Source organism: Oryzias latipes, chromosome 13, assembly GCF_002234675.1.
Source record: "Oryzias latipes chromosome 13, ASM223467v1".
NCBI lineage: Eukaryota > Metazoa > Chordata > Actinopteri > Beloniformes > Adrianichthyidae > Oryzias > Oryzias latipes.
The window spans coordinates 30121856-30138709 of NC_019871.2; the positions used below are offsets into that span (position 1 = coordinate 30121856).

General features: G+C 43.9%; 1 protein-coding gene across 1 annotated transcript; it reads left to right on the forward strand.

Annotated features, from left to right (window-relative positions):
- The first annotated feature begins 564 nt into the window (after nt 1-564).
- appbp2 (amyloid beta precursor protein binding protein 2) lies at nt 565-16623 on the forward strand. Its single transcript, XM_004075988.4, has 13 exons — nt 565-973; nt 8136-8224; nt 9439-9590; nt 9704-9827; nt 9973-10141; nt 10219-10308; nt 10419-10486; nt 10570-10675; nt 10758-10882; nt 11367-11452; nt 11593-11783; nt 13273-13438; nt 13632-16623. Exons 1-13 carry the CDS (start codon nt 836-838, stop codon nt 13892-13894), a joined length of 1767 nt encoding a protein of 588 aa, XP_004076036.1. The 5' UTR covers nt 565-835; the 3' UTR covers nt 13895-16623.
- The last annotated feature ends 231 nt before the right edge of the window (nt 16624-16854 follow it).

The following is a 16854-nucleotide window of genomic DNA, read 5'->3' on the forward strand; positions in this document are numbered from 1 at the left end:
ACTCAAATGGTCTCCACAGTTACCAGATCTCAACCCAATAGATCACCTTTGGGATGTGGTGGAATGGGAGATTGGCATCATGGGTGAGCAGCCGACAAACCTGAAGGAAGTGCTTGATGCTGTCATGTCAATACGGACCAAACTCTCTGAGGAACGTTTCCAGTACCTTGTTGGATCTATGCCACCAAGGATTAAGGTCGTTCTGTAGGAAAATGTATTAGCAAGGTGGACCTAATAAAGTGGCAGATGAGTTCAAGTATTTTGCTTGTAGTAAAATGAAGTACTGACTGTCGTAATTTGTGCTTTAATTTATGAAAAAACATAATTGTTTGAATCCTGTATTAAACGAAATGTTGCATTAAAATGTTTTATGTTAACTATTTATTTATTTAGTTAGTTAGGTAAAAATTAAAAACATATACCCGCAAATTTAGTTTTTTTTAAGATAGCAAATTTACACGTTCAAATTTTAAAAAAGGATATAAATTTCACAAAATAGTGTTTGATTATTTTTATTTTTTTTTTACCACGGTTGCGTGATGACGTCAAGGCGTCGCTGTAAATAGTACGTTGAGACCGAGGCACGGAACTGCCGGAGGGTTGACGAATGACCATCAGCGGCGCAGGGGAAGGATGGCGAGATTGCAGCGGTTTTAGCAGCAGCGCCAACGGCTCGATAGCAGACAGCCAGCTCGTTCCGCCGCAGGTCAGAGCCGGGCTGGTTGTATGAGGACTCTCGGAGGACGGGCTCTACCCGCGGAGAGGTAGCGGGTGTAGCCTGGGAGACGCGAGCAGAACCGTAGCTGCTGCTGCTGGATCTTTTTGGAGAAACAACATGGCTGCGGTGGAGCTCGAATGGATCCCTGAAACGCTGTACAACACCGCGATCTCAGCCGTGGTGGACAACTACAGCCGATCGAGGAGGGACATACGCTCGCTGCCAGAGAACATCCAGTTTGATGTGTATTATAAGGTAAGAGCGAGCAGACGACACGCTCAGGTGTTTCCAGACTGACTCCGAACCTGTGCGGGTTATGATCAGGTGCTAACGCTGCTGTTAGCCTTAGCTGTAATGGTTTGGGGGCCCCGATCGACGAAGGAAACGCCACGACAGGCGGAAAATACGCCGATTTCCGCGCAGAACCGCACGACATCATCAACGCTGTCGTCGCAGATAATAAATCAGGTTGATAGATTCTGCACACGTAAACATCGGAAGTCTTCACGTAGACGAGACGAGGAGATGCTGTTGTCTTAATCTGATGACACTTCATGAAATTCAGGACATTAGATCTTAGCAGAGCCAAACATTTACGATAAAAAACAAAAACTAACTACATAAAAAATCACCAATTCACAGCAGCTGCTATCTCAGAGCCCCATAAGGAAAAGGTCAATGAAATACAGTCCTAGACCTTCACATCTAGATACAAGTTATTGTATTCATGTATGAAACAATAACAGCCTAATACATTTCTATTGTATGTATTTATATAAAGACCTCTTTCTACTAGTATTCTGACTGAGAAAGGAGAAGTCCAGTCAAACCAGTGAGGGAAGCCGTCTGCATGAACTGGTTGGAAAAAGCTCCAGTTCACTGACTGGAACATCCATCCATGAAGTTAGTAAGGAGTAACGACAGGAGCTCTGGATGAAGGGATTTTTCTACCATTATTAAGTGACACTTACTGTTTTCAGTGTACAACTTTGAACATTTGTGTGCTCATAAATTTATTTTACACTTCAAACTAAAAAAATGCCTGCAAACAAAACAAGTTTCACCCGAGAGAAAGTTTAACGCTCAAGACAGTGAGAGTTGGGCCTGAAATAACAGCACAAACATCCCTCCGTATTTCTGTGCTTTATCTGGCAATTTGGAGCAGTTTGGGTTTATTGCAGCGTAACCAGGCAGAGCTGAGGTCCCAGAACCAACCCTAACTCGGTTGGTTCCTCGGTTCTCCTAGCTTGACCCGTAGTTATGTACTGCTTAAATAACTTTACACTACAGAGAAAGACACAAATCATTTTGTGACTATCGATAGATATGCCTTTATCATCACTGTCCACTTGGACGAGTCACCATTCCAGTGCAAAAAGAAATCTAACAAAGTTAGAAGTTATATTTATATCAATATGTATATGCATGAATTTATATAAATATGTATCCCAATACAACTATATTTTTGAATCTATTTTCAAAGTGTTTGCAGTGGTCTTTATTTATGATGATACTGTTTTTAGCCAAAATCCAAAAACCAGGGTCGTTTTCTCCGACATAGTTTCTGCAGAGCAGCAGGAGTTCATTAGAAATTCACCTCTAAGATGTAGGAGGAAGCCTTCCCTCATTTCCCATCATCCTTTTTTAACACTCATTGCTGTTAGCTTACAGCACCACACAACTTTAGCCCAACATGGTGTGCAACAAAAATGATGATCAACATCAGAGCTATGCAGTCGTACTGGATCCAGATTCCAGCTTAGACCAGGAAAACAAAGACGTACGCGGATCTATTTGTCTGGAAGTGGATGATCAGAATGGAGCAGAGCAGGAAGCTTGTGGCCCACCGATTGTAGCACTTAAATCACTGCTACAAACCTTTTTAATTTGAATTTTTGGTTTGCTCCGGATTCACAACTACTTGAATAAAGAAATAGTCAGAAACACAGTTTCAATATTATTTTCTTAAAATATGTCCTCCATCATGAGAAGAGGCTACAAGAACATGTCAAAGCCACCATTTTTATTAGAGTGGGTCTTTAAAGAGATATAAGCCTTTGGAGTATATTACTGTAATAATTTGAAGAAGAACCCTTTTGTCTTCTTACCTTTCTTAATACCTTTTCATATTTGTTATTGTAATTTTTCATCTATAAATTTCCTCAATCTCATTTAGAAACATTCTGTGTACTTGTGAGTTTTATTTTTTAAAGCAGCCGCATTGATGAAACCAGACTGGTCATATAACAGTACAAATACAAATGCAGTTAAATATCACTTTAGTTATGGCAGAGCCTGACCAAAGCCTTTAGCTGAGGCCAGCAGGCCGCCCTCCATCCTGAACTGCAGCTGCTCTGCTTGTTTTTGTCCTGATGTGGATTTGCTGACATGAAGTGGGGGAAAAAACAGACAAAAGGATCCTGCAGAGCAAATGAGTCACACTGTATGTACACCAGCTGGTGGTTATGACCTTTACCTCCGATTGTTGAGTTGAAAAGGAGATTGAAGTACGTATGGAGACATTTTTGAGACGGCTTCAAACACAAGAATGATTTGCTGTCCAGTCAGTAGTTTTCAAATAGTTGATGGAGAAGATGGTTTTGTTTAGAAACCCTTTATGACAATTTGTTAAAAGCATATACGTCCCCAGTAGTGTTTTAACTATGATTATGACGTTTTTAACCAAAATCTCACAACCTAAATGTCTTAAAAAGTCATATTTCCTGTTTATCTGAAGTCCCTCTTTCCAAAATCCCCTCTACATGGGCGTGGCCATTGGTGCTGAGTTGGGTAGCTCCGCCCTTTTTTGATAATGATATCTGTCTTCCATGAGTGAAGAGCTTGACAAAGGGGGGGGGGGGGGGGGCACAAGAGACACTGACCAACAGTCTCTCTAAACTGTGAAAATTGATATATTTTTGGTTCCAAATCAACACTTTGTGAACAATGTATGGAATAACAAAACAAATATGTGTACCAGACGCAGCTGTTTGATAAAATGACACAAAAGAAAGAACAGAGGAAGGGTTAAGTTTAGGATCACAGGTTACGGTTAAACTGCACTCTCACTGAATGCGATTGGCGTGGCAGAGGCGTCTAGTTTCAATGTTAAGTCATTGGTACAGACTCGTACTGAGGTCCAGCGGTGCAGCAGGTGCGGGGGCGCAGTTTGGCCCCGTCTGAACCAAATGTACCCGCCTTAGCCCCAACAGTACCCGTCCCAGCTACTGTTGGGTGGAGGCGGGAACACCCTGGACAGACTGTGGCAGGGCGGATGGAGCTGGAGTGATCCCGATCACTATGCCGGCTCCCGGGAGGTGAGCTGGCGGCCAGACACAGACCCGATGCGGGATGGGGAGCCGTGCTCTGCCCTCCAGAACTTTAGGATATTTCTCCTATCCCCTAATTTTATCCTTGTTTTTATTTTTACCCTCTCTGGGTAATACTGGACAGCAAGCCTTCAAAGTTAGAGAGAGAACAGCAATGTGGAGAACACATTTGGGATTTGAACGTGTGGCCAACAACAAAATCCCGCCTGGGACGCACTTGGTATACGTGCGGGGAATGCAGCAATGTGCCATCTGAGCTGATGTGCACAGCGGACAGGGCAGATCGGGGAGCTTGTGCATTGCACATGCGCTCCTGGGCCGTTGTGACATCACAACAGCTCGTTAATTCAAACCGAGTGTATTTGCAGCACTTTGATTGACAGCGATTTAAAAGGAAAAAAACTCGTATATCCAAAAATGAAATGGATTTTTTATGACATTTGTTGTCTTTTATAAAGAAAATGCCACACGTACAAGTCAAAAACTCAAACATGATTTTTATTGGAGGGGGACTTGAAAGAATTTTTTTAAACTGCATTTAGTCAAATGTAGTTTTTTCACATGACACTTTAGTATGACAATTATGGCATCAAACACAGATTAAAAATGTAAATTGGGGGCTCTACCAAACATCCCAGCAGAAAAACACAATGTTTTACGTTCTATCTGCCAACAAGTGGGGTGTTAATCTTCTGCTGGCCTGCATTTCCTCTTTGCACAATCAAAGCAAAAGTATGCATCAGAACTGAGTCTTTAACTGAAGCGGGTCATTCAAGTTTTCCGGTATTCCACATGTCTGCATCATTGTCTTAAAGAGCTCTGATGCTAACATGTTGAATTCTATGTACAGTGTATGTATCTTTATTATGTCACTTGCTTTGTTCATGACGGCATTCTTCAGCACAGGTTCAGACCGACGCCACCGGCCCTGTGGTCCAGTGTTCAGTTTGAGCAGGACTGACATTCTGCCTGCTTGAAGTACTTTGATTCTAGAATAATAAAAATGAGTCAGACTTTAGCATGATGTCATGCTCTGAACAGAAAGAAGGCATCAGAGTGGAAAGTTCAACCAACCATGGTGTGTTCAGTGTCCAAGGAGCAGGTTGGGTTCATTGCCCTGTTGGATGGATTTTCATTTCTCACATTTATTTCTCCAAACATGAATGCCTCTAAAATCAAATGTTTTCTTCTGTCAGAACTCGAGTGATGCTGGAACACAGCATCCATTGTATGTTTTTATTTTGGACACATACATAGATACACAACATATGTGTCCAAAATGACACAGAGGGGTTATTGAAAGGAAGACCCGACATCGGAGGCAGCGGTCAGAAGAATGGAGATGATTGGGATTAAATGAGACTGTTGTCGTTTCAGCCAGTGGAGCTCCAACTGTGGCATGTTTGACATGATCCTCACAAAAGCGGAAAGTTCACCCGTGTGACTTATAGTCCCACTCTGATCATCTTTTTATCTAGTGTCCCCAGTGCTATTTATTATGGTTGGGCCTAAAATCCTGTGTTGTTTTTAGAACACATTTTCTGCAGAGCGCCAGGGGGGTATTCCAGGAAGCATGTTTAAACTAGCCTGACTTTAACCCTGAACTCTGGCAGAAATCCGCCTGAACTTGCTTACTCTGGGTATGTCGGTTCCAAAAGACCGGATATGAGTTGGCGTAATTACGCTCGACTTGGTAACCCTGGGTGTACAGCAGGTACATAAAGACATTCTCAATGGATCGTCGATTTCCGGAGTCACCATGGAAACACGTGGTGGAAAAGAGAGATTTAAATGACGGCATATGAAGATTATACGTCCATCAAAACAGTAACACGGCTGCATCAGCAAAAGAGGGTTTCTGCCTGGAAAAAAGAACAGACAAAGTAAACGCACAAGTTTCTGATCTTATTTTCATTGTGACGCACATATATATATATTATATTTTGCCAACTTAAATGAAATACTTCTATTGGTAACAAGTAATTGAGTTAAATTTATTCAACCTAATTTCTTACGTCTATAAAACTCAATAATTGTTTATACAACTCAAATTTACATATTTATCTAACTAAATGTCATATTACTCCAATTCAATTCATATTTTTTCCATCTTAATTATATTTCTTGAACTCTCATATGTCTAACTTTGAGCCTGCAGATATGCTCATTTGAATAACAATAAAAAGAACCATTTAATATGCACATATTGCATACCTTCATTTAAGAATTTTCCGTCATTGTCACTCTGATGTCGACTGTAGGGGTGCTATATAACCTCATCATCCTCTCCTTCACTGTGCAGAGACTTTGTAAGACAAAATAACTGGGCAAATCACGGTAAAACACAGTAAAACAACTTAACATATTTGGTCAAACACTCACACTTAAACCCAAATCCGTCCAGACAGGCAAAGGAAATGTTATCCCTCAATTCCTTGCGGTGCCGATCTAACAGGAGCACCAAAGTTACACCTACTTAATTGAATTAATATGAATGAAAGTAAAATAACTGTCTGAAAACTGTGTGTTATTTTTAAGCTGACTTAACAAAAAAAGATTTATCTTAACTGAAGCCAATAATTAAGTTAGATCAAAGTAAAAAAGTTTATTCTTCCAACATCCATATGTGGTGTTATCACCCTCTCACGGTGGAAAAAGTATTATCTGAGCTTCTTCATCCACTAAATCATCTTCAAATGGACACGCCATGCTGCTTCACCTCTCTGAAAACAAACTAACATTCAACTAAACCTGTTCCAGACCAGGCTATGTTCAGAGCATGAGTTGCTATGGCAACTTGACCTACCCTGAAACATACCTCCATTTCTGGAACCGAAAGCTGAGCTTATCAACTTCCTTAGCCTCAAACTTACCGTGGGAGCTAGCATAACCTGCTTTCTGAAATTCACCTCGGAGTTGTGGGTGGGACCGTTGGGGCGGAGCAATCGTGGCCACACCTTCCCCTCACCAATGCTGAAAACAAAGACGTTCATGGATCTGTGTGTCTGCCAGTGGATGCATCAGAAGGGAGACGTTTGTTTCAGCTTCTGAGCTTCAACAAACGGCGGGTTTTTATCTGACTGTGGTTTATCACCATTTGATTAAAGAAATACTCAAACGCAGCTTAATCTGAAATTCTTTTATACATCATGGGAAAAGAACCTGTCAGAAACACCATTTTCATTGGAGTGAGTCTTTAGGCTGAACGTTCACAGCATGTCCACTCATTAATGATGCATGTATGATGGCGTTTTGAACACCTTGCACAGCTGAGACTCTGAGTATCCTAACTTTACAGAACTCTGTCCAGTCCATGTTCACAGCACATTATTTGCAGAGTGATGATTGATTACTGCCTAATGATTTTATGCCCCTCACCCAGAGACAGGACAGCAGGAAATGAGCGGTCTGTATGAAGTCACGCAGAGTTCACAGTTCACGTTTCTGAGGCTGCCTTTATCCAGCGTCTCCTCACTCATCTTTGACCTTCTGTTGCTTTTTCTGTGCTGTGGCCACCTACACAAACACAGTGTTTGGTGTCCTCAGGAAAGACACCGGGTCCCATCTGATTTGTAGTTATGTCCTGGAAAACAGAAAGCACAGTTTGTTTGACAGAGATAAATATATATTTAAGATAACACAATAATAGGTTCATATCTAGTCCCACCTGCTGCTCTTGGCTGATGTTCTCAGCATTGATAATAAGTGTTTTTTAAAGGGTAAAGCCTCAGTTATCTGTGCAGAGCCCCACCCAGAGAAAACATGGCAGTACTCGGTACTTTTACGTCAACCACCACACTGCTCTGACCTGGAGGCGGACCCTGCAGCTGCCATGGAGCAGCCAGCTTTGACTAGCATAGGGTGTGATAAAATTCCAGCTCACTGCACTTTGATGACAGGCTAGACATCAGCAAATATCTCTGTCCAAACAAACGCATGTCGACAGACCACCTGCAGCCTGGTGCGGAGCTTGTCTGCCCCCACTTTGGTAACTTTTGTAGACTCATCATTGAGATTAGGACGGCGTTGGCGTCTGTCCCTGACTCCCTGCGTTAACCTTTTTTAAGCGCTGTGTGTTTGTGTCTCAGCTGTACCAGCAGGGCCGCCTCTGCCAGCTGGGAGGGGAGTTCTGCGAGCTGGAGGTGTTTGCTAAAGTGCTGCGGGCCTCCGACAAAAGGTAAGAGCACACCTGTGATCGGCTGGGAATTGGCAGCAGTTCAGATATCATAAGGGGAAAACTACTAATGAACAGACGCCTGTTTGGTGGCTGCCAAATGATGTGACAGAGACGCACAGATCCTCAGACCTTCATAGAAAAGTGACGTGCAGAACTCAGGAGTCCTTCAGCCTGTGATGAGCATTTGAGAACCATTTTGGTTCAAGATGGAGGATGAGAGGCCCCTTTCCTTAGGATGTCAGCCAGTTTTGATGACCTTGTCTGTTGGATTGTGTAGATCATAGTTTATTAAAAAAACACACATGGACACTTATTGTTTTTTTCTGCATTAAAGTCCTCGTCTTTTCATCTTCTGATTTATAAGCAAAGCAGCTTTATTTTATGTAGTTTTTAGCCAATATCCAAAAACCTGTGTCGTTTTCTAGGACATAGTTTGTGCAGAGTGACAGGAGTTTATTAGAAGTTCACCTCTCAGTTGTGACTGTTGATGCAGACTAAGCCTTCTCTCATTTCCCATCCTCTTTTGTTTACATTATCTCCTGCTAGCTTACAGCCCTTCACAACTCCCCAGCTAACATTAGCAGTGCAACAGACATGGTGATCAATATCAGATCTATCCATCCGTCCAGTTTAGAATCAGATTCCAGCTCAGACCAGGAAAACAAAGACGTTCAAGTGGATGATCAGAATGGAGCGGAGCGGGGGGGGGGCTGGTGGGTCAGCTAATTGTAGTTTCTGTGTAACAACCACAAGCTTTTTCAAACAACATTTTTTTGTCTGAAATGCAATTTTAATCTTAATTTTCTTTATGTATGTCCTCCATCATGAGAAAAATGCTGCAAGAGAATGTTAAAAACACTAAAACACCATTTTCATTGGAGTGGGTCTTCAAAGACAAGCATTTAAAAGGTTCTGACCAATCACGTGATGTCCCCAAAGATACCACTACTACTACTGACTACCGTACTACACTTGTTGCATCAAGATGATCCTTTTTTATTTTTATTTTGAAAGGAAGTCAGGTGAACCTCTGTCAAAAGTTAATGTATTAACTATTTCACTAAATAAATTCTCTTTATGTTTTCTGTATTTATATTTAACATTTGGTGTTCTGTCATGAACCATGTCAGTTGCCAAAGAAGTAAAAGCTTTTTCTGGGACGGTCCCATGTCAGATTTGGTCAGAGGTGTTGATGGCCTTTGATCTGGTTGCAGGCATCTCCTGCACCACTGCTTCCAAGCACTCATGGACCACGGCGTGAAGGTGGCCTCAGTTTTAGCCAACTCCTTCAGTCGCCGCTGCTCTTACATCGCAGAGTCTGACGCTCATGTCAAAGAGAAGGCCATCCAGTTTGGCTTTGTGCTGGGTACGTTCAACAATCCAAGTCCATTGTTACCCATGTCAGACCTGAAAAGAATGGAGATGATGATCAAAGTGATTCCCTGTGTAAAACAAATCAATCTTAAATCACACGTTCAGGTGGTTTCCTGTCTGACGCCGGCTGGTATGGAGACGCAGAGAAGGTGTTCCTGTCGTGCCTGCAGCTGTGCACGCTCCACAGTGAGGTCCTGCACTGTTTCCGGGCTGTGGAATGCTGCGTCAGGTCAGCCAGAGCGCTCGCTTTCTAACCTTCACCGTGTCATCTCATCATTAGGGTTTTTTTAGATTAAGAAATATTGACAGGCTGTCAGGGAAAGTCTCCACTTTTCTGTGCTCAAATGGCTCAGGAGTGTTTTGTGTCCAATCAGGCTGCTTCATGTCCGGAACGGAAACTGTAAGTACCACCTGGGGGAGGAGACCTTCAAGCTCGCTCAGTCTTACATGGACAAACTAGCCAAACATGGCCATCAGGCCAACAAGGCGGCGCTGTACGGCGAGCTCTGTGCCTTGCTCTTTGCCAAAAGCCACTATGATGAGGTACGGATGTGGGGTCAGTGGCAGCGCCCTCAGAGCAGTGGACAGCCTGTTGTTGACTGTAGTGCCTCTTCACACAGGCGTACCGCTGGTGTATAGAGGCTATGAAGGAAATCACCCCAGGGCTGCCTGTTAAAGTAGTCGTTGATGTTCTACGACAAGCCTCAAAGGTACAGTCTGAAGCCTTCAGTCTTAAATATTCCTTGATGCACGGATCTGGGAAATGCTCCAGCTGTAGATATCAGTGCCTCATGGCTCTTGGTGTGTCTCTCCTCTGCAGGCCTGTGTGGTGAAGAGGGAGTTCAGAAAGGCAGAGCAGCTGATCAAACACGCCGTCTTTCTAGCAAGGTAACCTGCTGTGTCTGTTGAAGTCCCAACAGCTCTCCGCTGTCCCCTTCCTGCTCCCTGACTCTGGCATTTGTGTCTTACAGAGAACATTTTGGACACAAGCATCCAAAGTACTCTGACACGCTGTTAGATTACGGATTTTACCTGTTAAACGTAGATAACATTTGTCAGTCAGTTGCAATCTACCAGGTACGTATTGAGCAAGAGAAGCACTTTAGTCCTGAATGAGCCGCGTTAAACTGAATCCCTGAATCCTCGCTGTGCCCTACAGACGGCCCTAGACATTCGACAGTCTGTGTTCGGAGGGAAGAACATCCACGTTGCCACAGCACATGAAGACCTGGCCTACTCCTCTTATGTCCACCAGTACAGCTCTGGGAAATTTGACAACGCTCTGTGAGTCCAAAAAACCTGAGGATTCCTGCTACGGCTGGGTTTGACAGCAGCGTTCAGTTCATAACTTCACACGTTTATATTTTTGAAAAGCTGTTTTTCCATCGCTAAGGAATATCTGTTGTAGATTAGAGGCTTGAGGTATAAATGTGAGTGTGTTTGGTGATCCTCTGAGTCAAACTGGTCCGACAGCTTTCCTTCTCTTTGCCTGACGGGGACCGTTCACTGGATCTGGACTGGGGTTTGTCCCCATAGAGGATCTAACCCAGTTTTTCCTCTTGTCAATCTTAATTTCCCTTTGCTCCATATGAGACAGCAAATAAGTTCATTTCAAGGATCACTCCCCATTCTTGGAAGTGTTTGTTAAATGCGTGTTGGTGTTTACTTCAGCCGTTTCAAATGTTTCCCAACTCTCTGAGAGGGAGTTAACAAAGTGAAACAAGTCATGTGACGCACTCAGGTCAGATGTTGTGTATGTTTTTGTCAGATTCCATGCAGAACGTGCCATAGACATCATCACTCATATTCTGCCTGAAGACCATCTCTTGCTGGCGTCCTCCAAGAGAGTCAAAGGTGAGGCCGCCTCCCTGGACGCGCTGAGCTGCCGCTGCTGCCCCCTGTGGGCAGGAGTGTCTCTGCAGCAGAAGCCCTGCCGGCAAACTGCGCTATTGCTGCCCTAATGCCTGTTCACAAGTGACGTTTGTGTCCATCAGCCCTCATTCTGGAGGAAATCGCCATCGACTGCCACAACAAAGAAACTGAAGAGCGCCTCCTGCAGGAGGCTCACGACCTGCACCTCTCGTCTCTGCAGCTGGCCAAAAAAGCCTTTGGAGAGTTCAACGTCCAGACCGCCAAACATTATGGAAACCTGGGGCGTCTTTACCAGTCCATGAGGAAGTTCAAGGTACCTACACACGTGCGCGCAAACACAGGCACACAAGATATTGTTTGTTTACAGTGATCTCAATTTGACATGATTTGGATTCTGAAGGAACAACACAAAAAACAAAGCTGGGTTAACCCAGACACTGCAAACATGTGAGGTGATGCATTAGAAAAGGATAACTGCTTATGAATGGAGGACACATCCTGTAGTGAAAAACAGAGGGAATCTGCTGGAATGACCTTGTTGTCTTTACGGTTGATCAAAACAGTCTTGTTTTGTCTAGCAAATGAGTCTGCCATAACAGACCTTTTTATTATAAAAATCATAAACAATAGTTTCAGTTGTTATGTCTGAAGCTGAATTCAGATCACAAGGCAAGTGGTGGTCATCCCGAAAATTTGTCTTTTTGACAAATATTGTGTTTAGGTTCAATGTAATAAGTACATCAGCTGAGTTTCTTAACTTGATTGCCTGCAATGATGTTTTTGGTCCAGCAGGAGTCAGTATTAATACAGTTTGGGCAATGTGCCGAAACGCTTCACGAAGCCTCATCTACCCATCACTAGTACTGGCTTCTAGCTCTACGCAGAGCTTTTTTATAATTTAATAGGCTATGTTTCCAGGTATTCAGAGGCTGCTCTGAACCGGTGCAGCAGCATTCTCTTTCAAACTTGATGTGTTTCAGCGTTAAACCACGGTGCTACTCGCTTTTGTCTAACAAGCTTAAGTGTCAAGGGGGGCAACAACATTGAGTGTACTCCTGAGGGCTTGTAAGGCATCATTAACAAACTGGTCGTTTTTACTAGGACTGATACTATGGGGGCTGGACTCAGAGTATTTGCTCAGAATATCACTAAGTACTGGCTGAACTGTGAGTTTAAACTCAGACACAGAACGGTCAGATAAGGTTCTTCAAAGCTGTTTCTTATGCGTTGGGGCAGCAGCATGTTCTACTTTGCTGCACCTTCTAGGTTCAGCTCAGAGAGAAATGGGCCAGAATGGTTGGAGACCGCAGAATCCGTCTCCAGCAGAAGCGATAAAAAGTCCTCTGCTGCTCCAGGAACGGGGAATGCAAGGCTGAGACACCTGATTGGATAGAATCTACACCAATCAGCATGAACTCTCATGTGTCACGCTTAACGCAAAGTTGTGAACGCAAAATCAAAGATGGGGGTGACGGCGAGATGCCAGGCAACACATCTGAAAACGTTTGGGTCAAAAATGCAAAATAGTAGTTTGATAGCGAACATGTAATATTTTCCTTAGCAGCTTGGAATGTTCTGTTTTTAAAACTGAACATTTGTTTGTAATTTAAATGTGTTTCCTCTCAAAACGGTGACTTTTGTTGTGAATGCAGTGGCACAAACATCACTTCACACACATCAGTCTGCTCTGTTAGTGGGATTAACCAGGACAGAACTCAGAATGATGAGTGTTTTTTCTTGATCAACTCCCATCATCTCAGACCGAGTTTCTGTACTAAACCGTTTGTTTTGTGTGTAACCAGGAAGCAGAGGAGATGCACATCAAAGCCATCAAGATCAAGGAGCAGCTGCTGGGCCACGAAGACTACGAGGTGGCTCTGTCTGTGGGGCACCTGGCCTCCCTCTACAACTATGACATGAACCAATACGAGGATGCTGAGAGGCTCTACCTGCGCTCCATCGCCATTGGTCAGTATTAAAGGGAGCATAACGAGCCGTATGATGAGACAGATCCAGTTCAGTTGGTTTAATGTGCTGCTTTAGGAGTCCTCAGTACCACAAATCCTCATTCTAGAGCCACAATGTCTTTACATGTTAAGGCAGCAAACCCTAAAGCTCTCAGTAACGCTGCTGCTTTTTCTCTCCCCCCCCCTGAACACAGGTAAGAAGCTGTTTGGGGAGGGCTACAGTGGGCTGGAGTATGACTACAGAGGCCTGATCAAACTCTACAACTCTGTGGGGAACTTCGAGAAGGTGTTCGAGTACCACAACGTACTGTCCAACTGGAACCGGCTGAGGGACCGGCAGTTTGCCGTCGCAGACGCTCTGGAAGACGTCAACACGACCCCCCAGCAGACGCAGGAGGTGGTGCAGGCCTTCCTGCTGGCCCAGAGTCTCGGCCCCACGCGGCCCTGCCTGGGCTGAGCTCTCCCTGCGCCCGTGTGAATGTGGAGTTCTTTTTTCCTGACGGGGGGGAAAGAAAAGAGGAAAAGACCAGGTTGGATCCTGGGAGGAAACCCAAATGTGACGCAGCAGTTGCACACAGTTAGTTTGAAGATGCGGTACATTCAGGCATCAGCGGCTTGCCGGTGGTTTGACTGGCAGCAGAAAGACGTGTTGTAATTCATCAGCTTCCTCATTCACAGCCTGAAGTAGCGGTGAGGGGAGCGAGCTGCTGCTGTTCTTCTGGAGGCAGGACTCTGACCTGAGGAGGAGCGAGGAAGCATCCTGTGAAGACGATGTGTGACCTCCACTCTGTTCCACACGCCTTTTTTCTTCTGGGACCACAGGGTCTTTTTATTTAGCAGCAAAACCTGGATTTCCACAAGACCTTTGGTGGAGTGGAGGACACTACAACTCCAGGGAGCATCTGTGAAGTTCAGCTCCGACCCTCGGAGCTGCACATGTCTGATCTGTACAGCAAAATCATAGAGCGATTGTACACTTCGGTTTCATTTGAAGGCTTCTCGTTTTTGTTTCCTTTTTTCTAAGTTGACTCTAAGATGTCATTGAACTCGTGCTTTGAGGTGCTTGCAGAGTGGAATGTGTTGTTGCACACTGAGCAGAGGGCTCATTTTCAACCGTTTTCTCTTTTTTTCTCCTTTTCAGTACTGACGGTATCATTGAAATGCCAATATTTTATATGCAGAGGTGTAATGTTGACGTGGGCCTTTGTTTCTGCATCCTGACAAACTAAACTGTAAAACAGTCGAGAAGCTTGGCCGTGAGCGCAGAAGACGAGGTGCTACACGTACAAAGCTCCCTTTACTTGCTTATTGTGTGTTTGTGTGTGTGTGTGTGTGTGTGTGTGTGTGTGCGCCCATCAGTGTCACAAATGTCTGGGGGCCCCGCCTTACACTAGCCTGCAGTTATCTGTCTGTAGACAGACCCATACTGACAAGTGCTTAATAAACTACCCTTATGGGCACTACAGTCGGGACCAGTCCTGTGTGTGTGTGTGTGTGTGTGTGCGCATGTGTGCGTGTTTCCTGCCTGGTAACCAGTGCATAGGGCCTTTCCTTTTTGTGCTGTCAGAAACTGCATCAAAAGTTCCACCGTTTCATCTTCCCCTCAGCCCTCAGCCTCCGTCTGTCCAGAATGTGATGGCTGTCTCACCTCAGAGGCCGTTTCCTCAGCTTATTCAAGGAAACTCAAATGTTCCTCCAGGCCAGAAGGACAAAACCATCAGAGGAACATGTTCAAAGCAGGTCTTCTCATTCTTTCCGGGATAGCGTGTCTCTTCGTTATTTTTTTTAGTTGAATACCCCCTTTCCACTAATTTGATCTGTAAAGCAGTGGGGGGATTTCAGGGAGCGTAAAAAGGTCAGATGCTCGCAGACATTTAAGCAGCAGTTAAACTTCACCAAAGATTGGACACAATAAAGAAAAAAACCCTAAAAAAAAGACTGTTAAAACACAAAGGTGACCTTACTATGGCTAAGTTGTTCCTTCAGTAACGACACAATATTGCTTTTAAGATTTTGACTTTATTAGATCTTTTTAATTTTTTTAGCAATTATCTAATTTAAAAAGTTTCACATGACCCCCTAATGAAGAGTTACTTAAAGTATGTCAAAGCTGTAGAGCGACCTCTGGTGGCCAAACAGTGACACGTCCTGTGAAAGTGGAACATCTGGGATCTTTGTCAGGAGTGAGGGCCTGTTTCTTTTTTCAAATTAGTTTAGATAATTATTTCTTTAGAAATTGATTTTTTTTTATCTTCAAACCGGACATGATTTTTTTTTTGAAGATCCTTGTTTAGCCACCTAATGATGACCTCTGAATGGCTCAAATCAGCTTAATGAATGAAGCAGTTTGGGAAATTGGTTTTGATCTGCTAAATATTCTGGTGAAGGGAAAAGGAGGACTAGAGACGAGGGAGTGATGGAAAAAGAAGCACTGAACCTTAAAGCATGTTAAAGCGTTCTATGTCCAAACCACATCTGTCTGTAAAGTAAGAAAAATGACTTCAGGGGAAATGAACGGGCAGTTTGTGACACCGAGCCAGTGAAGGACAGGAATGTTACAGAGAGGGGGTCATGACCTGCCGTCACCGGGACATACATGCACAGGAGCGAAAGTGACCAAACCTGCCTGCAGTGAAATGACCGCTGAGATTTTGGACAGTCCCGGTGAAGGCTGATGGCAACTGTAGGCATTAATATTAGCAAAAGTGAACGATGTGATGCCTTCAACGCAGAGCTTGATGCTTTGTTTCCAAGTGAAGGAAAAGGAGGAATGGCTTTGGTGCTGCGGCACACCTCTGATCCAGGTGTTCCCACAGCACCGACCATCTGCCGTTGCACTTGAGTCCTTCAACCCTTCTGCCGCTCAACACCACTACTGTTATGGAGCCACCTGTGAGGAACCACATCTTCTAACATCTCTTCTCTCCGCCAACCTTAAAAGTGAAAAAAAAAATGCTCAATATGTTCAAAAGTAAGGATTCAACGTGTTTTTTTGTGGGCGGGGGGGGGCAGTAACCTGGCCTCCTGGCTGTCAGAGGTCCTGAGAAACCTGGAAGGGAAGGACAGCCAGAGGAGGCGGTCCAGTCTGCTTCAAACGCTGATGTAATGATGGCGTGTTTTCACTGTCGTTCTCCTGATGCTTCACTGTTACGTGCAAAAACATTAAAATGGATGTTAACCACGACACTTCCCCCCCCCCCCCTGTCTTCATGGGATTTATGAAAGTATGTTTTTGGCTTTTAAATGAAAGAATGTTTCATTTCACTTTTTTTATTTAGTGTCAAAAACTGACGATTTTGCTGGCAGAATTTTCAAACTTGCATCCAAATGAATGGCATGTTCCCACTAACCGTTCATACAACCCTAAAATAAAGCCGTTTCATGGTTCCTTAATCCTAAAGATTTTGTTCCTGTTAA